We start from the raw sequence: 24,448 nt of genomic DNA on the forward strand, positions 1-24,448 counted from the left end.
TTCTGCCCACTTTTACCAGTTGCTAATAATTACTAATTATCAATGACTAATAATTCTTTCACACACATTATATTTGCATCTCTGTGCTTTGGCTCTTTTCATGGAACTCCCTTTGTACCTTCTGTTGCCTGGCAGATTCTTATTCACCCAGCACTCTGCTTGCGTGTAGTCTGCAGGAGAAACACTCTCACGGGGCTCTGTCATTGCCCTAAATACCCTTAGGCTGTACTCTTGTAGCCCCTATGAATTTTCTACTTTTTATCACTTTCCATCTATATTTAAATGATCTCTTTATTTGTCCATCTCTCCTATGAACAATCTAAGCTGGCAGATGCCAGATCAGAGCACAATTATCTTTGTATCCCGGGTGCTTAGGTCAATACCTGGCACAGAATATTTAATTTTTTTATTTAAATAAACCGACCTGGCTTTCTTCTGGTTGGTTACACTCTGAGGCCCTGTCACTAAACTTGGTCTTTTATCTCAGACGTTGACGGTTCCCCTCGAGCCAGCTGCAAAGTTCCCAGAGCACTAACAGGCCCACAGCCAATTAGCTACAAAGTGGGCCTCCCTGAATCGTCACTCCAAAACACGAAGTTCAGGGTCGGAGCAGGAGCAGGAGAGGAACAATGGAAGCTGCCCAGCTTACATGCCTGTTTCTCCTACTTCTTTTCACATGTGAGCTGCTGCCAGAAGTTCTTGCAGAAGTTGAGAAATCCTCAGGTAAAAGAAAATCGCACTTGGGTGACCATATGGTGAAAGTGTCATTAGGAGAAGGGAAGGGAACATGATAGTGCCCTCTGGGTACTTACTCTCCAAACCTAGAGACCTTTCCAGGAAATGCTGGATGAGATGTGTGTTGTCTAGTGGACAGGAGGGAAGTCTGGCAGTATCCTTCAGAGAGAGACCGTAAGTAGGGTCACCCTCCATATGTTAGCAAAAATGTAATGCCTTGGAATGATAAGAGCACTCCTAGAAATTGGGATCTCCTTGCCCTTGGTATGGAGAGGAAAGGTATGGATGCCTTCATTTTTTAGAGCTGCTTCATCTCCCCTCAATACCCTGACACCTACTCCCCCCCTCTCTCTTTCTCTCTGTCATTCTCTGTCATTCTCTCTCTGTCTAGATGGTCCTGGTGCTACCCAGGAACCCACGTGGCTCACAGATGTCCCAGCTGCCATGGAATTCATCGCTGCTGCCGAGGTGGCTGTCCTAGGCTTCTTCCAGGTTAGTCCAGATGTTCCACTTGCTATTTCCCTAAGAACCAGAAATGTTCTACCCCGAGGGAGCCGTGACAGTCACCTGCTAGACCAGATGACACTGCATTAGAAGCAGGGGCGGGGGGCACAGGGTCTGCTTTCAGCTTGTCAGTTGAGACCTCTAAATTTCAACCCATTCCCAGTCTGTGTGCCTTTCTCATATTTGCTCCGAGAGTTCTGAGTCTGCTGGCTGGATCTCCTCATCTACAGATGCTTTGAAGCTTAAGTCTGCAGGGAGAATGTCTCCATCAAACCCTCCCATTGTCCTAAATGCCCTTAATCTGTACTCTCATAGCACTCTAAGAATAGGCAGGGGCCAGAGGAACCCCAACTTTCATCATCCAGCAACACTTTTAATAGTATGCAAAAGACTCTGGGCATCAGTTAATAGTTACCACTGTCTAAACCCTTTCCCCAAATTGGTAGAATCATTCTTCTTTCTCTTTGCCTTCTCTAAAATGCTGGAAAAGGATGACATACTATATATTGAAAGTGTTAACATCCACCTTTCAGACTGGCCGCCTGGCTAGTAAAGGCAGTCCCAAATGGGAGGGCACATTCCAGCATTTTCATCTATCTCTGCTGGTAGCATCTGGCACTTCTCACGGCTGATCAAGCCCCTACTCTCTCACGGCAGACCTTCTTGTCTGTTTCCATTCATTAATTCCCACTTACGGTCACCCTGTGGATTCTGTGTACACAGCTGGAAATAGCTACAAGGAGATGCAAGTGGGGCAAGAAGACAGGGAGTACATTTTTCAGTGATGAGAAATCTTAGCTGTAGACAAAAACAGCCACCCTCAGAAAGACGGGAAGGGCAAGAGGGCGGAACTGGAGGAGTGTGCAAAACCTTGAACAGCCACCAGATGTCATCATTTCATCCTTGAGCAATTCCATTTGAAGGAACAGAATAAAAGAGAGGAAACCTCAGTTAGTAATTGTTTGTAGCCTCTAATGAACTCCACACACCCCCTCAGAAGAGCAAGATTCCCCCTCCCCCTGCCTGGCCCGGATACTAGGCTAGCCATCGTCTTTTCTCCCATCCTCCTTCCGTCCAGGGAGATGCAGGAAAAAATGTGTTCATTCCTGTTATTTATTTATTTATTTTTATCTCAGAATGTTACAGGGGTACAAACGTTTTGGTTACATAAATTGCTTTTGTAGTGTTTGAGTCAAAGTTATCAGTGTGCCCATCCCCCAGTAGTGTGCATTGTGCCCGTTAGGTGTGAATTTACCCATCCCCTCCTCCACCCTCCCTCCCTGCTTGATTTCTAATGAATGTTATTTCCATATGTGCACGTGAGTGTTGATTGATTAGTTCCAATTTAATGGTGAGTACATGTAGTATTTTTTTTTTCCATCCTTGTGATACTTTACTTAGAAGAACCGTTTCCAGTTCCATCCAGGTTAATGCAAGAGGTATTAGTTCACCATTTTCTTAATGGCTGAGTAGTATCCATGGTATACAAGTCCCCAAATGCCCATCAGTACATAAGCAGATTAAGAAAATGTGGCATATGTATACCATTCCCGTCTATTGACTAGAACTGCAGGATGCAAAGGTCTTGTGGCAGCAGGGAAGATGCTGCCAGTCTCTATGGAAGGACTGGAATCATCACTCAGAAGTGGCCTCCCTGCCCCCTCTTGCAGGTCTGGGCTGCAGAGTTGGATGCATGAACCTGTGCAAAGCTCAGGTTTATCTACAGTGACAGGAAACAGACTGTTCTTCCACATCCTGCACAAACCTTTGTTAATAAAACTTCTAAGCTTCTGTTCTAATTTCTTTTATTCTTCTTTTTTTCTTTTTTGGCCCTTTTGACAGCACCTATTTCTTAATTTTTGCATTTTTTTCGTTCCTCCACAAATTGTTCCCAAAACAGTTGCCTCTTCAGCTATATCAATGACAGCGCAGCCCAATTCCGCAGGCCTCTATGATTTTGAGGCCTTTCTCAGCTACTGGAAAATTTCACACTCTATGATAAGGTCAGATGCAAGTCCCAGGCTTAGCCACAATTTTGGTAATTACCTATTAATTCACACAGCCTGGAAAATTCAAGAATGCCACTGCAAATCTAGCCTGCATTCTTAGCGGTAAATGATCTTTCATGGGGCACTAAATCAAGTCTATAATTTCTGATATGAGTAACCATATTTCTCTTCCCTATTCTATGTTTCCTTCCTCCAAAATAACCTCTGTGGTGTTTTTCCCTCTTCTTTTTAGGATTTAGAGATACCAGCAGTGTCTGTATTCCGCAGCATGGTACAGACATATCCAGACGTGTCATTTGGAATCAGCACTGACTCTGAGGTCCTAACCCACTACAACATCTCTGGGAACAGCATCTCCCTCTTCCGTCTTGTAAGTTGGGCAGCTCTGGCTTCCCCTAGGTTTCCTTAGGCTGTGGACTCATAAACTTGTGAGACTGGAAAGGACTCAATGTCTTTGACATTAACAACGGTGCCAAACTCAGGGACATTGTTGACAAGGATGATGACTCAACTCAAGCTTCCCAAACAGGGACTGTAATGAAATGGAAAGTGAACTGGACTGAGAGTCAGGAAAGGGCATTTGTGGGACTGCATTTTCCTTCACCAGCCATGTGACTTCAGACAAGTCACTTAACATTTTTTAGCTTCAATTCTTTCATCTACAAAATAGTTAGACCATATCATCGTTACATGATTTTGAGCTCAAAAATTTTTTATATCTTTGGGAATTTACTTATGTTTACCAGACATTTGTTTAAACGTCTCCTTGTGCCCAAGATACTGAAAATAAAGAAAACATGTTAAATATATTGTCCATTCTCATAGATCTTAAAGTATAGTAGAAATTGTAAACATAATATACAAGTATCTATAATACAAAGAGCATTACTGTGGGTAAAGTGTTATAAGGGATCAAGGGTAAAAGCAGTGTGGGAATTCTGGAAAAAAAGTATGAAGAAGTCAACAGAACTGGGATTTAAAGGACAGATAAAATTTGGACAATGAAAAGGAGAATTCACGGCCAAGGGGGGAAAATTGAACTTGAGAAATGATGAACAGGCAAATCTGACTGGATCCCAGGGTACATGTTAGGGGGGAAATAAACATAAGACAGGAAAACTTGATTGAAATCACACTGTGGAGAAATTAGAATACCAACTTAATAGGTTTGTACCTAATTTGGTTGTCACTGAAAAGCCACTAAAGCCTTTAAATCAGGGGAGTAACATGAGCAGGAATGTGTTTTAGCAAGATTATTTTGGCAATAGGGGGTATGATGGATTGTTAGGTAAAAAGACAAAAGAAGAGAGAATTTTTGCTGGGCTGATAAAATAGCCCATGTGAGATCTATTAAGGGTCTATAGCAGATAGGTAGCAACAGAAATTAAAGAAGAGGAAGATCCTCCAATGATTAGATAACATAATTATGGAAAAGAGGCCACGTTTAAAGCTAAGCTATATAGGAATAGTGAGGGCATGTGCAGAAATAGGAATTTCTGATGATTTTGTTGGTTGTTGAGTTTTACTTGCTAGTGGAATATCAAGGTAAAGATGTCAAGAGTCCAGTGGAAATCAGAAATTGGGGCAAAAGATAAAGTTTTCAAGATTTCCAGACTGAATGTCCTGCCTCCTCTATTTCCGTCCTTTCTTCTCTTCCACTTGTCATTCAAACTTCTTTTAAGTGTATTTTATACTGTGTCTCTGGCTTTCTTTAAGCTGGACACTGTTCTCGAGTTTATGTCCCATCACTCCATTATAACTACGTTTATCCAGGTCAGCATGGCGGCTATATTGCCAAACCCAGTGAACACTTTTTTAGGTCTTATTTTACTCAACATTTCTGCCATATCTGACATTGTTGACCACTCCTTTCTCTTTAATATTCTCTCTTTCCTTGAATTCTGGGAGCCTACTTCTCCTGATCCACCTCTTGCTTTCTTAGTCTCCTTGGGACCTTCTCTTCCTGTATCTATACTATTGCCCACGCCAATACTCCTCCTAATCTAGGTTATATAATCCATGCTCTGTGAAGGCAGAGGCTATCTGTTCACTACTGTATTCGCAGAGCCTAGAACAGTGCCTGCCACGTAGCAGGTGCTCACTGAGTATGTGTTGAGAATGAATATATGCATGATTCAATGAATGACTGCATATTTTCTCCTTAAACAATACAATTCTTTCACCTAGTTGATTATTATGTATTTACTGAGCATTTGGAATACTTTATCTCTAGTGCAGACTTCTCTTGTGATTCAAATGCTTGCTGGATACAATTTTTATACCCTTATAAGCACTATACTCTTAACATGTTCAAAAATGAATTTATTGTCTGCACCTGCTAAATCATTTTCCGCCATCTAAAACACCATTTTGTTAAATGGCTATGTTTGTTCAGTGTTTAATTTTTGCCAATTGTACCTTCTATCTTGAATCTATATTTGCTTCCACTCTTTCTACTCCAATCCTCATTTCAGCTCTTGGCGTCATTGGCATAAGCAATTTCAATAACTTTTTAACTGATGTCCGTTTACAACGACATATCCAGTTTCTAGACTGATATCACAGTGATGTATGTAATGTGGAAATTTCACCGTGATGCTCCTCTCTGAAAAGCTCTTCAATATTTCTCATTCCTTACAAGATCAAAAAGAAGCTATTTAATGTTACAAATAGGCTTACATGACCTGACAATTACCTGCTTCGCTAGTTCTTTTTTCAGCAGGTTTTGACCCTGGGCATTACCTTCTCATTAGCAGCTATACACATTATGATCATCTAGTTCCATGATTTCACCCAGGCTGTATCCTCCCCTAGGATGCCACCCCCGTCCCAAAGCTTCCCTTCCACCTAGCCTCACCCAGCTAACTCTGCCGCACACTCCAGTGAATCAGCTCAAGAATCTCATCCTCCAGAAAGTCCCCCTGGAATCCCCAAATTGGCCTAAGTGTTCCTCTATCTATGCTTTCACATCCCTATTTTCATTTACAGCTTTGTAGTTTATATCATATATTTGTATGCCTGTCCCACAACCCTATGAGACCATGAGCAATTCAAGGTCAGGAGCCATGACTTATTCATCTTTGTATTCCAATGGTCTACAATATGTCTCTGGCACCTTGAAGCTAGTCAGAAAGTATTTGGGCAACTGCACACTGCACTCACCTTCACAAGTGCGTCTGAGGGTGCCTGAGTATCCTTTAGCAATCCCTTCCCCACCTGCACAGTAGCTATGGGTTTGCATTTCCCCCATTGTGAAATAGGGTTAAATCAAGCTTTTCTGTAAAAAGCTTTGGTAAGAAAGATGTGGAAGGTTAAGCAAATGTCTTTCACATTGCAGTTGAACCACTGGCAAAAACCCTTTAACACCAAGATATACACGTGGGGAAGAAAAATAAGTGCTGTGGTTTCCAACATCTCTACGTGCATAACAACTTCTAATGGGAACATTAGCTTTGCTTACAAGTTATTCTTTATAAAGCCTTGTTGTGACTTCTCAGAGTTTCTCACTTTTCTTTAGTATCTGTTTTTTGTTCACCACTAGTAACAGACCTAGTCTAAGTGAACTTTTGGGACCTCTGTGGACAAGACTATTTATGTGCGTACTAAAAACAAACACACTGGTTCCTGTCCTACTTCGTTGGCAAGTCTGGAAGAGACTCAATTTATGTCATGCCAACTTTCAGATAAACATTTTTTTCTCAGTTTATACTTTCAAAAGTTTAGTACATATTTTAATACGGTTATTATTCAGGGGTTTGGAATAAAGGGAACCTCAACTAAGTGTATTCTGTTTTACATTAGGAAATGTGAACCTATTGCAAATTTTCTTGTACCTTCTATCTTCTTACATTTATGGTTTGTTCTGTTTGTTTATTTGCTTGTTTCCTTTTAGTACCTAATTGAATATAGGCACTTTTACAATCTTCTACCACTTAATTCTGGAAAGAATCTGATGAAATAATTTTTATTACTATCCTTGAATTTTCAATAAGGAAATTAAAGTTATATGAGATCAATTCAGATGTCCAAAGTCTCACAACTATGAAATGACAGTTGTCTGACTCCTACCCAGTATTGCTGACCCCAAATCATACCCTTTCTACAATACTATCATGGCTCTCCGAAGCACTTAACCTTGAAGGAAACCTTTGTTTTTACACTGGATTCTATCTACTCTAATGTCCTTCATTCTAACTATTTTTTCCTAAACTAACCCTAACCACCTAATCAAACCCCAGTATTATTTCTCAAGATTTAATCTAGGCACTATATATTTTGGTAAAGAAATTTCAGAATTTAGACTTACAGCATTAAGAACATATTTAAGACAAGCTGAGATAATGATTAAGGGAAAAAATAATAATAAGCTGATATTAGTGGATGCTTGAAATGTTGGAGCAATAAAAGGCAAGCAAATGCTGTATTGGTACAACACATCATTCTCCAAAAATAGTGCAAACCACTGTATACCTGTGATCAGGAAGAATCTAGGTATAATTCATGGAACAGTAATAAGTTGTGTATGACAACCTGGCTGTTTGAGGACATGGCCTATCTCTTATGAGTGTAAAAGCAGAGAGACCCTCCACATTCTCCCATAGGACTCTTACTGTTGCCCTAACAGAGATGAAATTCCCAGGTTAAATAAACCATCCGCCTGTCCTAAAATGGAATTTGAGATGTTATTTGAATGTTTCCCCTGCTTTGGATTTTTCTCAGTCACTTTTATCTTAAGAAATATAATTAACCTAACTTTGACCCAGTAGGGTACCAACAAAAACACAGTGGAGTCATTCTTTACTCCTTGTAGTCATTTATTGGGTGCCTGTTATAAGAAATGCACCTTGGCAGACAAAGAAAATCAGGAGGAACTAGTGCATAAGAATAAATTGATAAGAAATGTAAGAAGCAAGATATGTCAAATTATTAAACCTTTTTTCTAAAGTATATATTTACCAAATATATGATAAGCTAAGCAGCTTACAAAAACAAACCCAGGGACATGAGGGCTTTTGTTTAACAAATCATTTCTCAGGGCCATCCACGACATTTAATACTGTAACTATGGGGTAAACTAAGACCATTTTTAATACATTTTATGAAAAGCTGGGTTGTTAGGGAAATCCACGGGCATTCAAATGAATATTGCTGAAATACTAATAAAGAGAAAATGAGTAATTAAATCTCTTCGTATAATATAGTGCCTAAAACAAAATAATCTACTTTACATAGTCTTGGGGAACCTCCAAATTATATTTTCAGGTGACGACCCTTCTAGTTTGCTGTTTCTGTTTTTCTTCTGGTGCTTCTGTTCTTGGGGAGAAAAATAATATGCTATCTTAAGTAAAATTCTTTCCAAAAACTGGAAAAAGATATTTATAAAGTTTTTCCAGCTCTTGGTTCCAAGGTCGAATTTCTTTCCAGTGCATTATACAGATAATTCTCTTTACAGCAGGGAGATTTCCTGTTCAAATGTTGCTTCCAGGAACCCTACACATGAATGTTCCAGAGTTTATTAGTTTAAGAAATAATGAAATAATAGGGCATGTTTTTGTTAAAAGAAAAACCAATTGGAGAGACCGCAGAAGGGTGGTTTTTATTAAAACTCTTTTGCTTCTTAGAGAATGTTATCGCCACTTAACATCCTCTGCCTCCAATATGCTGCGGTCCTTAAGTCCAGAAACACCTGCAGTAACTGGCGTTTCCTGTTCTCCCTGTTCTGGGAATGTGAGGGACTGCCCGGAAGAGCGCAGAGAGGGAGGGGACCCTGGCACAGCCCTGTCAGCAGAGGCGCAGACACCAGGCCTGTGAGTTCCTAGAAAAATAGTCAGGAAGCAGTTAGACATATCAAATGCTCAAAGGGCCCCGATTGTGATTACAATAGTGATGATTTTGGTGGTTGCAGCGGCAAAGCCTTAAGTATGACAGAGACCTGCCAGCTGGCAAGCCAGGCCTTGAACAGCAGTAAGGAATCAGATGAGCAGCAAATGTCAATTTTGTTGTGTGCTCATTTTATTTCTCCACTCACTCTTACTGATTTGCACAGGGAGACAGGAGGGAGGGCTAGGAGGGTGAGCAAGGACTCCACTTAAGACCTTTTTTTCTCTTGCTTTTATATTCTTTCCCAAGCTTTCTACTTAAAACTTTGTGAATTTTAAAACAATTAAATATACAAAAAGAGTTCACATTTTTTATCCTGTGGTTTTGATGATTTTTTTCTCAAAATTCCTTTTTAGAAATACAAACATTTTCTGTACCTCAGCATTTATTTAAATTGTGTAAAGCAATCCTAAAATAAAGAGTGCTTAAATTGCCATCTGAGGAATAGCAGCACTTCTGTGCCTCAAGGCATATAGCAGGCACTCAACGAATAATTTATTAAACAAATGGATTCTAAGAGAATGACTAGATATATTCAGAATTAATAAAAGTTACCATAAGGAGTGCAGTGAGCTTCTCAGAGGTTCATATTGCTTTTAATTAACCCAATGGGAGACCCTCTTGAATAAAAGAAGTGAACACTAGTTAATAGGCATCACCATGGGGATGACAATAATGAGCAATCTTGAATTCTTACTGTTTAGTGATTTTAATTTCCCTTTGTCTGAATCCCCTCCTACATAAACTAAAATGAGATCTACCCCTGATTTTGCTGGGTAGCCTGGGAGGAAGCATCTCGGGGATAAAAGGGTGGTTCTGATCCTAGCCAAGATCTGATTGAGTAGGACCAGTATTAGACAGAAGATGTAGGGGAAGGGGGTTAATTAAGGAGATGTCCAAGGGTTAGTGGCCCAGGGATCTCAAAAGTGACCCCAACTATGTTAGGACATGGACAAAATTGTTCAGGAGCTGGCACAGATAATTTTATCTGTAGGCATAGCTACTGTGGATGATGAAAGCAGTATCTTATGTCTTTATGGGCATGAGTAGGTTGGGGGAGGGGAACGGGAAACTGAGAACAATGACTAGAAGAATGAGGTCCTATCTTTTCATATATCTGAGTATGGTGGAAAGGCTGTTCTAAAATACAAACTGAAATCATTTTTTAGGTAGCTAGACAATCCCTTCTACCAAAGACTATTTTTTAAAAGCAGGCTTAAAACACACACACGTTTATGTGTGTTTGTGTGTGTGTGTGTGTGTGTGTGTGTGTGTGTGCACATGCCTGAAGACATAACAGAGCCAACAAGGGAGGAAAAAATATCTAGACCAAGATCTAGAAGAAGATAAAAACTTAAAAATATGAACCCCACACTGGGGACTGCTTTTCACCTAGAGGGCTTTTGGCAGTCTAGAAGAAGCTGCCAAGAGGCTGAGAAGTTAATCAGCATTTTGAGATTCTCAGAGAGCCAGAAAACCAATTGTTGAAGTCCAAGCCATACAACGGGAAGTAGGACATGAATCCAGTATAACACTTTTTGCACCTACTTTGAATCCTAAAGAGCTGTACCTAAAAACAGGATGAAGCCCTCACGAGGGCTGTGCGTAAATGCAAATCATCCCATTCCCTGAAATTGGATTAAGATGATCATCTACACACACACACACACACACACACACACACACACACACACACACCTACACATATACAATTTTATATATATCTATAACATGTATAATCCACCCTTAGATATGCCATAGTATAATATCTAAAACTCAAAAAAAGAAAAAATTTTAAAAGTCAGAGAAAAGAGACAGATTGTCCTCAAAGTCATCTCAAAGGGACAACAGTAAGGTTCACAGCTAAATACAGTGGAATGCAGAACACAAAGCATCAAATCTTGCAAATATTGAAAGAAAATAACTGCCCCCTTGGAATTCTACCCCCAGCAAAAACAGCCTTCAAAAATAAAGGTAAAATAATATATGTTAAACAACCAAACTGAGAGAATTTGTCACCAACAGATCTAACTCATACTGAAGGAAATATTATACTGAAAGTTGTGCTTTAGGCAGAGGGAGAAAAAAAACCAGATAGAAGCTCAAAAATGCAGGATGGAATGAAGTGAAGATAAATCTAAATATGTACATAAATATAAATGCATATTGGCTACATAACAATAATAATGTCTTGTGAGATCTAGAATTAAAAATACAACAATAATCCTGTAAGTCTTGAGTGTGAGGCCAGAGAATGGAATTAGAAGGAGACAAACTGTATTAGAATATTCTAATGTCTGCATTGTCCAAGAAGAGGATAAAATTGCCAATTAATATGAGATTCTGATAAGTAAAAAATTCATGTTGTATAATGTATTCTGGTAATCCCTAAGGGAATAATTTAAGACTATGTAACTTCTAAGCCAATAAAGTGAAAGAAGAAATAATAAAAAGTGCCCAACCAATCCAAAAGTAGGCCAGAAATGAAGGAAAATGGAATTTGGAGCAGGTGGAACCAATGGAAAATGCGTAATTAAATATATTAGTAATTTCATTACATAAAAATAATCCAACTAAGAGACAAAGATCAGCAGTCTGGATTTAAAAATACAACTATGTGCTTTTTACAAGAGACATATCATTTTAAAACACAAGGAAACATAGGGACACAGTATAATACGGGACAGAGATACAGCATGCCTACACTTCCAAAAGAAAGCTAGTATGAGTGTATTAACATTAGACAAAGTAGACTTTTAGGTGACAAGCACCCTTAGAGATAAAGACTAACACTGCATAATGATAAAAGTTCCAATTTGCCACATGATTTAACAGTTCTAAATTTGCATTTATCTAATACATGTCCTAAGAATATATAAGCAAAAACTGACAGAATTTCAAGAAAAAAATGGTTAAAGCCACATCTGAGTGGAAGACTTTAACCAATCTTCCTTCCTTCCTTCCTTCCTTCCTTCCTTCCTTCCTTCCTTCCTTCCTTCCTTCCTTCCTTCCTTCCTTCCTTCCTTCCTTCCTTTTCTTTCTTTCTTTCTTTTGAGACAGGGTCTTGCTATGTTGCCCAGACTGGTCTCCAACTCCTGACCTCAAGTAATCCTCCCACCTCAGCCTTCCACGTAGCTGTTAATGCTCCTTTTTAAATAAAATAAACTAGTAAAAAAACAAAAACCAGTAAGAACATGGAAAATGTGAACTATAAAATTAACCAAGTGACCCGATGGACATATGCAAAATACTGTATTCAAAAACTGCAGAATGTACAGAATTTTAAGGACACAAATGATATAAATAAAACATAGAAATAAAGCTAGAAATCAATAAGAATATAATAAGAAAATGTTCCATTTTAAAATTAAGAAATGTACTTCTAAATAACCAATAGGTTGGAGAAGAAATAAGAACAGAAATTAGAAAACATGGTGAACTGAATGATAATAGAAATACTATGTATTAAATTTATGATACATTTACAGCCTTCTAAGGGAGAAATGCATAGATTTTTAATGTATTTTTGGCCACTTACATAAAAATTTAAAACTAGTCAAATAATAGAATACAGTATTTTGGATCCATAAAAACACGGAACGGCCCTTGATTCATGCTAGGGGATTCCTGTGAGGAGAAGTGAAGAGGATGGAACCAGGGAGTTCTAGCTCCATTCGTTTTCTATTAAATTTTTTTTTTGTATTTCTATTTCTTAATAGAAAACTAATGAAAAATCACAGTAAGATATCACCTCACCCCCATTAGCATGGCTATTATCAAAAAGACAGAAAATAACAAATGCTGATGTGGACGTGGAGAAAGGAAAATGCTTACACACTGTTGGTGGGAATGTAAGTTAGTACAGCCATTATGTAAAACACTATCAAGTTTCTTAAAAAAAAAATTTAAAGACTACCAAATGATTCAGCAATTCTGTTCCTGAGTATACATCCAAATGAAATAAAATCAGTAGTATGTGGAAGTGATATCTCCACTCCCATGTCCACAGCAGCACTGTTCACAATAGCCAAGATATGGAATCAGCTTAAGTGGTTATAAATGGATGAATTGATAGTGGTATACATACATAATAGAATACAATTCAGCCATAACAGAGAATGAAATTCTGTTATGTGTGGCAACATGGATGGATCTGGAGGACATCATGTTAAGTGAAATAAGCCAGACGCAGAAAGACAAATACTGCATGATCTCACTCACATGTGGATTCTGAAAAAGTGAATCTCATAGAAGTACGAAGTAGGAGAGTGGTTACCAGAGGCAGGGGAGGGGGAATAGGAGAGAAGAGAGGATGGTCAACAGATACAAAGGTACAGTTAGATACAAGGAATGAGTTTTGGTGTTTTAGCGCACAGTAGGGTGACTATAGTTAACAATAACAATACTATATATATTTTTGTTGTTGTTGTTGTTGTTGTTTGAGACAGAGTCTCACTCTGTTGCCCTGGCTAGAGTGAGTGCCGTGGCGTCAGCCTAGCTCACAGCAACCTCAAACTCCTGGGCTCAAGCGATCCTACTGCCTCAGCTTCCCAAGTAGCTGGGACTACAAGCAGGCGCTACTATGCCTGGCTAATTTTTTATATATATATAATTTAGTTGGCCAGATAATTTCTTTCTATTTTTTTGGTAGAGATGGGGTCTCACTCTTGCTGAGGCTGGTCTCGAACTCCTGACCTCGAGCAATCCACCCGCCTCAGCCTCCCAGAGTGCTAGGATTACAGGCATGAGCCACCGCACCCGGGCCAACAATACTATATTGCATATTTCAAAATAGCTGGAAGAGAGGATTTTGAATGTTCTTACTACAAATAAGTGATAAATGTCTGAGGCAATGAAAAGGCTAAATATCCTGATTTGATCATTACACAATATATACATGCATGGAAACAGCACACTGTACCCCATAAATACGTACAATTAGCAAAATTAAAAACTGACACAAATTAAAAATAAAACTAAAAAAATGGAAACAAGGCATAGTGTTAGAATTTGATAAATCTGAACAGTAGGTTAAAAGTAAAATAAAATAAAGTAGGGAAAAACCCAAACATTAAGAGTTTTCATCTATCAATTCGTCAATGACAATAATAGTAGTAAAAACAACAGCATAACAGCATTATTTGCAATAGCCAAAAGGTAGAATGTATTGAGGTTTTCCAGAGGAACAGAACAAATAGGAGATAGATAGATATTATATATGTATCATATAACAAAAATTATACATAACACATTATAATATAAAGATTAAATATAATGGGATATGCAATAAAGATTGTATATATTATATAGCAAATATTATATTCATGTATTAACATATAGAAAGGTTTATTATAATGCATTACACCATTATGGAAGCTGAGAAGTCCCACAATCTACTGTCCGCAAGCTGAGGTCACAGAAGAACAAGTGCTGTAGCTCAAAAGCCTGAGAGCCGAAGGGCCAAGGGTGTGGATTCCAGTCCAGGTATGAAGGCCTGAGAACCAGCAGCACTGAGGGAAGAAGACCCAGACCCCTTTCAAGCAGCCAGGCAGAGGAAGCCTTTAATGTATATTTTAGAGAAGAGTAATGTTAAAAACCAAGGATCTAAGCATCCATTTTAAGAAGTAAGAAAAATGAATTCCAGGTGGATTTTAGATCAATTGTGAAAGACAAAATAATGTTTCTAGGAGATAATACAGGAGAATATCATTACGACCTTGGTATAGTCAAAGATTTTTTAAACAAAACAAAGCAAAAGCACATGTTAGCTATAAAAGAAAGAGGATGACCTTGACTACGTTGAAATTTCCTTCCGTTCATGAGCAGTCACCACTTAAGGGGAAGCCCCCAGTAAGGAAAGATATGCAATAGAACCAACAAAAGGCTCGTGTCCAAAACATGGAAAAATACCTTCATATCAGGAAGAAAAAGATAGACAACTCAACAGAAAAATAGGCTAGTGACTTGAATAGACATTTTATAAAGAAAATATACCAGTGGTTAATAAGAGAAATGGAATTAAAACCACAATTAGATATTACTACATATCCACCAAAATTAGGAAAATTAGGAAAACTGACAATAGCAAGTGTTGGCAATGATGTGAAGCAATAGTACCTTTCAAGCAGTACTGGTACAAGTTTAAATTATTATCCACCTTGGGAAATAGCTTGATATTTTCTACTAGTTTAATATATGCATATCCTATAATCAAAAATCCCAATCTGAGCTATACACTCAATAGATACAGAGGCATATACGTGCCAAGAGACATGAACAACAGTGTTCACTGCAGAATTGTTTTAATAACTAGGAGCTAGAAACAGACAAAATGTTCATCTGTAGCAAAATGAATAAATAAGTTGTGTTTATTCCGACAATGGAATGTTATATACCAAGGAAAATGAACACATTATAGCTACATGCAATAATATCAATGACTCATAAACAAAATGTGAAGCCAAATAAATGAGGTATAGGCAAAAAATATTGTTTGTTTACATTTATGTGATGTTAAAAAACAAGATAAAACTGAATTATAGTATTGGGAGAAGCAGCTTTATTCAGTAAAGCTATAAAGGAAGGGATGAAAATGGTCACCATAAAAGTCAACATAATGATTACTTTTGGCAAAACAAAGGATGGATTATTGATTAGAAGGGAGCACAGGGCTTCAGCGTTTCTAGCAATATTCTATTTCTTTACCTGTGTGGTTTGCTCTGTGTTAAGACTGAGTTTTACATTTTCTGTTTTATGCTTTTCTCTATACATGTGTTTTATTGCACATTAAAAGGGCACATCAACAAAACACAAATCTGACCTTGCAAGTGGCTCTCCTTGCCTACAGGTTAGAGTTTCATCTGCTCACCTTCAATTCAAGGCCCTGCAAAAGTCTACTCCTGCTTACCCTGCTAGCCTCGTCTCTCCACCACGTGACATCTGCTGTAGTCATGGTGAACTAGCTGCAGCTTCCAGAACATGATCTCTCACATCTTTTGCCTTTTGCAAATACTGTTGCATATTTACAGCTCCCTTCTCATCCTATTTATCCAATCAAGTCTCAGCCACTTTTCAAGAGTAGCCCCTTCCTGCAAGCTATTCTGCTCTTCCTTAGGTGTCATGTGGGCCTGGGATTCCCCTGTGATGACACCTGCCACACTATGTGGGATGTTTACCTTCACTTCTCTGTATCCTACAGGACGGGGTGTCCCTCAAGGGCAGGGAACACTTTTTATATACCTGTCTGACTTCCAGCTTTACTTAGTGCTTCTCACGTGTTGTTCTAAAAACAATTATCAATGACTAAGAAACGACAGAACAGTGATAATTTTATCCTTTTTTGTGTTACCCAGGTGGATAATGAACAACTGGATTTAGAGGGAGAAGACATTGAAAGCATTGATGCCACCAAATTAAGCCATTTCATTGAGATCAACAGCCTCTACTTGGTGACAGAGTACAACCCTGCGGTAAACAATAGTCCCTGTTGTCAGCCCTTTAGGTCCTTGAGTCAGAGAGAGTACTTGTCTTCATAGCAGGGATCCCGTCCTCCCAGAGTTCTGATCCTTTGACTGATAATGATAGTAACTGCCAATAATTGAATACCTAGTATGTTGTCTGTATTACTAACCTTACTATAACCCTTTAAGATCGATGGACTTATCCCTATTAAACAAGGCAACAGAGTCAGACAAGTGAAATGACCTATCACACTACTGGTAAGAAAGAGAATCAGAATGTAAAGTTACAGTGACTGAAACACTTCTGAATTGTGCTGCCTGACAGTGCTCACGGAGGGCAACTCCGACCCGGGCAACTCTGTAGATCACGCTTCTCAAACTAGATGGCAACCAATATTTAAGGTCCATTTGTTCCCTAAAGCATTGGTGATCCATACTTTTGTAAAATACAATAAAAGTAAATTACTAGACAAATGAAATTTTTTAAAGGAAGCCCACTGAGCACATATTTGGATGTCACAGCAATGTAAAATTTCTATAAAAGTTTCTGAATATCTATTTCTATTTTCTGTATTACATCCTTGTGGACCAATAACAAACAGTTCCTGGTCTGGTACCACCTGGAAACCATGCTTGATTAGCACATGCCTACACCCTCCCCTCACTGTGCCTCAGCTTCCTCTCTAGGTGTGTCGTTCTCTGTGTTACATGCTGTATGCGATCCAGACCAGGGTGGTGGTCCACCTGCCTTGATCATCTGCTGGCCTTCTAACACTCTACAGTTTATAGAATTATCTTATATGTACAGTACTGCCCTTTATTTTCCCTGACATAGATCATAGAATGATGGAGTATTAATTTCCAATGATCTACATCAGCTCAGAAATGCTGTGCATTCTCCAGTAACAGTACTTTACGTGCATGTTATGATTTTTTAAAATTTACAAAGCCTTCTCACACTCATATTCTCATTTAATCTTCATACTGATTTTTTTTTTTTAGGTAGAAAAAAGTAAAGATTTATGTCCATTTCATAGAGGAGAACAGTCAAGATCCAAGTGACATTATTCAAGGTCATATAATGAATAGATAGAAAAGGCATAATTTAAGGTAGAAAAAAAGTAACTCATTATTGAGTCACTCATTTTGTTTATTTCCATTTCACAGTAGAAGAAATGGCAGTTCAGAAAGATTAAATAACTTCCTCAAGGCCATATGGCTAGTAATTTGGGCTTCAGAGACAGCCTATGCACTTACCCCTGCTTTTTCATGACTGGTCTGTGTGTGACTGAATCCTGGGGTTTTCAATCACCCCACACTGCCTTCAGTAGAAACACCCCTTTTCCTATGAACTAAATTTCCATCCATCTCTCACACATCTTTATCTCTGTGGAGTTGGTGACTCTATTTCCACTTCTGTTAAGATTCCAAACACATATACCTGCGGGGTGTTGGCGGTAATAACCAAGAAAGCATTCTTCTCCTAGACCATTGTTATTCGGTTATTGTGTCTATGCAGCTACCAGAAGTGCATGTAGGGCCAGAAAAAAATGATCTTATGGTCCCTGGGCTGTGGCCCAGGTGTCCTGGCATTCTGCAGGCTAGCTAAGGCAGGGGCCAGCACTGGCTTGCCTGGGTTCTTACGCCTGATTCGTCTCCCATCTTACCGAACAATAATGTATCTTTTTTAAATTCCACATTATCAGTGAAGGCAGATCGCATCAAGAGGAAATTAGATAAGAATTTCTTTAGAGAAGCAAGTTCAGTATATAGTGTTACTTTTTTATATTTCCCAAAAGTAATATTTTTCTCATCTGGAGAGCTGCCCATTCTACTATAGCTATTGCTTATCTGCTACTGGTGCAGACGTTTGCACCAGTAGCAACTGGGAAGAAAATCAGAGCCATGTACTTGGCCTACCATGCACTTTTAATGCACGTGCTCAATGATGGCTTCAAGGTGAAAAATCAGGCTGCTTCTGTTAGGGTTAAACTAATCACTTCTGCTATAGCCAATCCCTCCTGCTAAGACAGCTGTGCCCTTTAATTCCTTAGTTTGTATTTCTTAATTCTTCCATCTCTGCTTTAGGAGAGTAGATGAATGCTCTAAACTTAAGTAGCAGAATCTAATAAAACAAGAGTGACATTGCTTGTCATCCAGTCTCCCAAAGTAAGATCTGAGACCTGGTTTTAAACTCCAGGGAGAAATCTTTAGGAAAGAACCCATGGGCCCTCCTTGCCTACATATTGACCCCTGCAGCTGGTAGAGCTGGAGAATCTCTACAGAACAGTGTGTACCTTCAGGAAGAATCCACCTGGCTGCCCCTTTCCCTCCCTCTGGGGACTTTGCCCAGTGGTTTGATCATCCACCATACTCTCTCTTCCCATGTACACACTAGTTCCACAGTAATGCCATCTGTATTTAGAAGGAGAGGTGAAAAGAATGGGATTTGTTTAAAATAGACTTGCAGCACCATTTCAGGACAGTAAAATGAAGGGAACCAGTGCAATAGTCTCACTCTCTCTCTCCTCTCCTCACTCTGGCTCTTGGCTGTCCTGCTCATCTAAGTCATTGACAACTCCTTGAGGAATTGTCATCTCTAATCTGCAAGAAAGGGCCAATGTTTCTTGTCTCCTGAAGAGCCCAATTTCTTGCTGACTTTAGGTGGCCTAGTTCAACCACACTTAGGGTTGAACTTGTTCACCGGGAGTTTTGCCACCCACTGTGCATGAGTCCATCCTCAGGGTCAACGGCATGGACTCCAGAGCCAGGCTGCCTGGTGTGAATCCCAATCTACCATTTATGTGACTTCGGGAGGGTTACATTGAGAGTGACTCAATTTCCTCATTTGAAAAACTAGGAACTTGAGGATGAAATTGGCTATTACATGTTAAGAGTTGAAAACAATGCCTTGCACATAATAAACACTCAATAAGTGTGAACTACTAATATGTAGTCAAAGGCTACATTTTAAGTGTCTCTGACTATTCTTGCAATATGAAGAGGGATTGAAAAAATGTGACAAATGTGTTACATGGTATATTAGTTGTCTAATGCTGTATAACAGATTAATCCAAAATTTAGCATCTTCAAACAGGAAACATTGATCATCTTGTTCAGTTTCTGTGGTCTGTGGGTAAACAAACTTGGACTGGCCAGGCTAGGTGCTTCTGGTGTGGGGTCTCTTGTGAGGTTGCAGTCATGGGTCAGGGCTGCTGTCATTGGAAAGCTTGACTGGGGCTGTGGATCTGCTGCCTGGATGGCTCACACACGCAGATGACGGGTCCGTGCTGGCTGTTGGTAGGAAGCCCCAGTTCCTTGCCATGGGAACCTCTTCATAGGGCTGCTTGAGTGCTCTACATTGGGGCTGGCTTTCCTTGGAGTGAGGGATATAAGAGAGAGCAAAGCAGAGAACACAATGTCTCTCGTGACTTAACCTTGGAAGTCACACTCCATCATTTCTGCACTATTGTCTTGGTTACTCATTGCAGCCCTATTCAGTGTCCAAAGGAAGGTCCATACAATTGTATGAAAACAAGATGGTGATCCTTACTAAGAGTCATTTTGGAGGCTGGTTCCATTTGTGTTACTGGTGGACAGTTCTCATTTATGTTTTGGTCTGCCTATTCACTGGGTGCTCACTAATGTGTTCCCTCTCTCCCTCTTTCCCATTCTACTCTAACGCATTTCAATTTGCCAGACTGTGATTGGCCTGTTTAACAGCGTGATTCAGATTCATCTCCTCCTGCTGATGAGCAAGGCCTCCCCAGAGTACGAAGAGAGCATGCACAGATACCAGAAGGCAGCGCAGCTCTTCCAGGGAAAGGCAAGTTGGGAATAGGCATGCCCTTTTGAATAGGCACCACCAGGACTCTAGGAAAAGGAAAATGTGGCCAGGAAGTAGAGATAAATAAGGAAAACAAGTATGGTTAAGACATAACAAAGGAAGAACTGGGACATAATAAATCACATTATTTGAAATTAAGAATGTTATATTTTACAAGTTAAAGGCGTGTTATATCACATCTTCCCATAGTGATTAAGTTTGTGATTTTGTTTTTTTCTGCATTGATTGCTAGAGAGAAAATAGAGACACAAAGTTACTGAAAATAAAATCACCCATTAATCACAATTTGTTTACTCCTTGCCATAATCTCTCAGAGTTTTAGGCCTCAAGGCTTATTTCTGATATAAAACACCTATCAAGTACCTGGTGCCTACGAAATGTCCGGTGAATATTAATTTCTTCCTCTTTCCTCCTTTGTGAAGTTCTGCTTGATATCACTGAGGTAGTAAAACTCAACTACTTCAAGTCTACTATGTAGAACTGGAGACCTTTCTAATAATGAGAATTGTCTGGTAATAAAATAAGCTGCTGTTCTGATGGTTGGTTCCCTGATGCTGGAAGTATTCAGTGTTACCAAATGTCGATAACTCTATGATCAGAATATATTAAAAAGAAGATTTTTACTTTGGGTAAAAGGTTTGATTTAATAATATAAAATAGTTAACACTTGTGAAGCACTTACTATATGACAAAAACTATCCTAAAAATATTAAATGCATCATTTCATTTAATCTCACCCAACAAAAGCCCATTTTTGCCAATGAGAAAACTGAGTCTCAGAGAGGGTGGGTAATGTGCCCAAAGTTACACAGCCAGAAAGCACCAGAGGCAGAATGTAAAAGTTGTTCTCTGCTTTTAACCCTTAGGCTATACTTCCTCCCTTAGATAATCGCTAAAGTCTCTTCTGATTCTAAGTACCAAAAATTAAATAAATCTGATCAAAGGGATAAAATACCAAAGTGACAAAACATAATAGGAAATTCATTTTAACTCAGCCAAGATTTAAATTGTGTGCCGCAGATCATAAATTCAACCAGTGTGAACTGTAACGATTACAAGGTATCTCTTCATCCCCAGGACCTCAGCTAGATCTCTTTCTTTCGAACTTCTCCAACTGCAGATTCTCTTTATTCTGGTGGACAGCGGTCTGCAGGAAAATGGGAAGGTGATATCGTTTTTCAAACTAAACAAGTCTCAACTGCCAGCTTTGGCAATCTACCGCACTCTGGATGACCAGTGGGACTCACTGCCCATAGCAGAAGTCTCAGTAGAGCACGTGCAAAACTTTTGCAATGGATTCCTCCAAGGGAAATTGTTGGTAAGTGTCAGACTACCAACGAAGCAAGTTGAGTTTTCTTCCTTACTGTGTCTCTTTTATTTCCTTTTAAATGAGAGTTCTTTGGGATCTAGGGGAATGGGGATGGCCCTGTTTGTTAACAGACATAAAAGTGCAGCTAGTTAAGAGGAATTTATCCTAGTGTTCTGTAGCACTGCAGGGTGACTATAATTAATAACAATTTATTGTATATTTCAAACAGAAAAGCAGACTTTGAGTGTTCCCAACACAAAGAAATGACAAATGTTTGAGGTGATGGATATGCTAATTATCCTAATTTGATCATTACACGTTGTAAACATCACATTGTGCCCCATAAATATGTACAAATATTAGGTGTCAATTTAAAATAATAATAAAAACAAAAAACATTAAATTCAAAAAAAAGAATTCTTTGGGCGGTACTAGATTTGATTAAGTGTAAAGCTATATGAGGATATCGTGGTCAGAGTGAGGATGTTTTTTAGGATATAGTCATGAGAATAGAACGAGGAAAGCAGTTTTGGAAAGGTCTTGTAGATTCAAAGAAGCTGAATTTTGAATTTCACCATTTTGCTTAAGGTATTAATAGGAAATGAATCAAATTCCATATAAAAGAGTTAGTTGAGATAAAAATTGAAGATGGATTTAGGACTTCCAGGAATAATCACACAGCTCAGTTTAATAATCTCAGAGCTTAAAAACAAGAGTGAACGCCAAATCTCAAGATCAGTGTTATGATGTTTTTCAGAGAGAAAATCGTGAATCAGAAGGAAAGACTCCAAAGGTGGAACTCTGATTTTCCCTGATACGTGTGCATATCGCCAAGTATCCACTTTATGCTGAATCAAAGGGGGCAACTCAGACCTCAGAGACACTGAGCAATAGGGTCGCCAGGTTTGCCGACCACACACACACACACACACACACTCACCCCTCCATTTTGTTCCTTAAAATCTCATTTAGTCTCCTTCTTTCTATTAAATTTCCTATACTCTCTCACTCCCCACCCACGTTCCCATTATGCATTCATACTGTGTAGGACCACCTATAATACCACTAGATCTAGGCTCTAAGAGAAATATTGCTCTGAGAAGGAGAGGCATCCTTAGAGAGATTGTCCTGATGGGTCATTTAATACTGAGTGAGTACGCTGCACATGACTTACACACAGCTTAGTTTCTGCTCCTTTAGGGCTACCTAAGGGGTGAAACTCTACCATCCTTCACAAGCACATGTTCCTCTCCGACTCAGGGCCAAGAACAAAAAGATGGTTTTAAACACCTTTCTGAAATCGTCTTTTTGCCAGAAGTTAAATGATGTCTCCAGGTCTCTGAATCAGCAGAAGCAGACCATGTAAAAACTCTGTGCTGGTCTAGCGTTTCCAACTCCCCATGTGAATCAACAACCCGCATAATAAATAAAAGGCAATAATGTTACAGGAAAAGACTGGCATCTCTTTGCAGGCCAAACCTTTCGTAAATACACAGCTGCCAAGCTAAGCAGCATGTTCCTCACCCTTCAGTGCCCACCATTTAGTGTCGGGCTATAGCCACTAACGTGTTATTGTTCACCCTGTGGGTGGGACCGGTGGTGGGTAGAGACCATCCTGCATGAGGATTGGTACAAATGCGGCAAAGGAGCCAGGAAGCGAACTAGGTAAAAGGTTGGGGAACGAGTGGGAGCAGAGGGGCTCCTGGTGCTGGGGCGGGCTGGGCAGCTGAGCCCTGGTGGCTGCAGGTGAGGTGTGCAACCCAGCTCATGTGGGACGGAGGGAGAGTTGGCGGAGTGTCTCTGGCCCACAGGCTGTTACTGTCAACACACAGATGCTGCATTGTTCCCAGGAGGCCCTTGGCTCAGAAGGAAAGAGCCTAAGTGCTGAAGAGCTGAAAACCCACAGATGTACCTAAGGGCTGGTCCAAGTGAGCAACGGGGAGAGAAAGGCTTGGTTGTTCCTTTCTGCGGGGAAAACTCTGCGGCCCCTGGGCTGGGAGTCAGCTGCTGGCAAGGACACTGAAGGCGGCAGTGTACGGCGTGCCTCTTGGCAGCGAGGCCGGGGACTCTGAGGAGGTCATCCAGTTCATCCCAGGGCTGCAGAAAACCACCCAAACAGCCTCTTGCTTGAGGCTGAAAAATATTCCTAAGATAAGCACATCCCGGAACCCTCCTTTTGGTCCCATAAGCCAGAGCTCTTGACATTTACAGTCGGGAAATTCTTGCTGATACCCAGCTGGGGTCTGGCCATGCAGGCTGTTTCTTCTTACCTACTCTCCACGGAAATGCCTGACAGCTGCCAGACACCAGCCACAAGTCACGCCTGTAACGCCCCGCTGGCTGTGCTCAGGCCCCTTGATCCAGCCTGTTCCCCACACTCACGATCTAACTCTTCTATCACTTTTTAAAAAATTTCCAAGCCATTCAATTCACTTCATTGTTTTTCTCCCTTCCCTCTTTCCCAACTCTCTCTGTCTTACTTAAAATATTAATAGTAGGAACCCATACTATGGAAAACCCATGAGCTATATTTTGTTCAATATTGTGCTAATTTTTCAATTATTTTTCTTGAAGTGTTCCCCCCCAACAGCTATGATCAATACTGATCATATAGGTCTTAACATCTTTACAGTATATTTTGCTACTTCGTGACATTTGATAGCAATTTTAATATATATTCTTTTGTATGCTTATTTATGTTTGT

At 39.6% G+C, this 24,448-nt stretch overlaps 1 protein-coding gene across 1 annotated transcript; it reads left to right on the plus strand.

Moving 5' to 3' along the window:
- Positions 1-529: 529 nt before the first annotated feature.
- Positions 530-23,194, plus strand: ERP27 (endoplasmic reticulum protein 27). The gene is made up of 7 exons (XM_045554270.1): positions 530-723; positions 1,127-1,227; positions 3,481-3,618; positions 16,481-16,597; positions 20,289-20,414; positions 21,556-21,753; positions 22,502-23,194. The coding sequence occupies exons 1-7, from the start codon at positions 630-632 to the stop codon at positions 22,547-22,549; spliced, it is 822 nt and encodes a 273-aa protein (XP_045410226.1). The 5' UTR covers positions 530-629; the 3' UTR covers positions 22,550-23,194.
- Positions 23,195-24,448: the final 1,254 nt, after the last annotated feature.

Source organism: Lemur catta, chromosome 6, assembly GCF_020740605.2.
Source record: "Lemur catta isolate mLemCat1 chromosome 6, mLemCat1.pri, whole genome shotgun sequence".
Lineage (NCBI taxonomy): Eukaryota > Metazoa > Chordata > Mammalia > Primates > Lemuridae > Lemur > Lemur catta.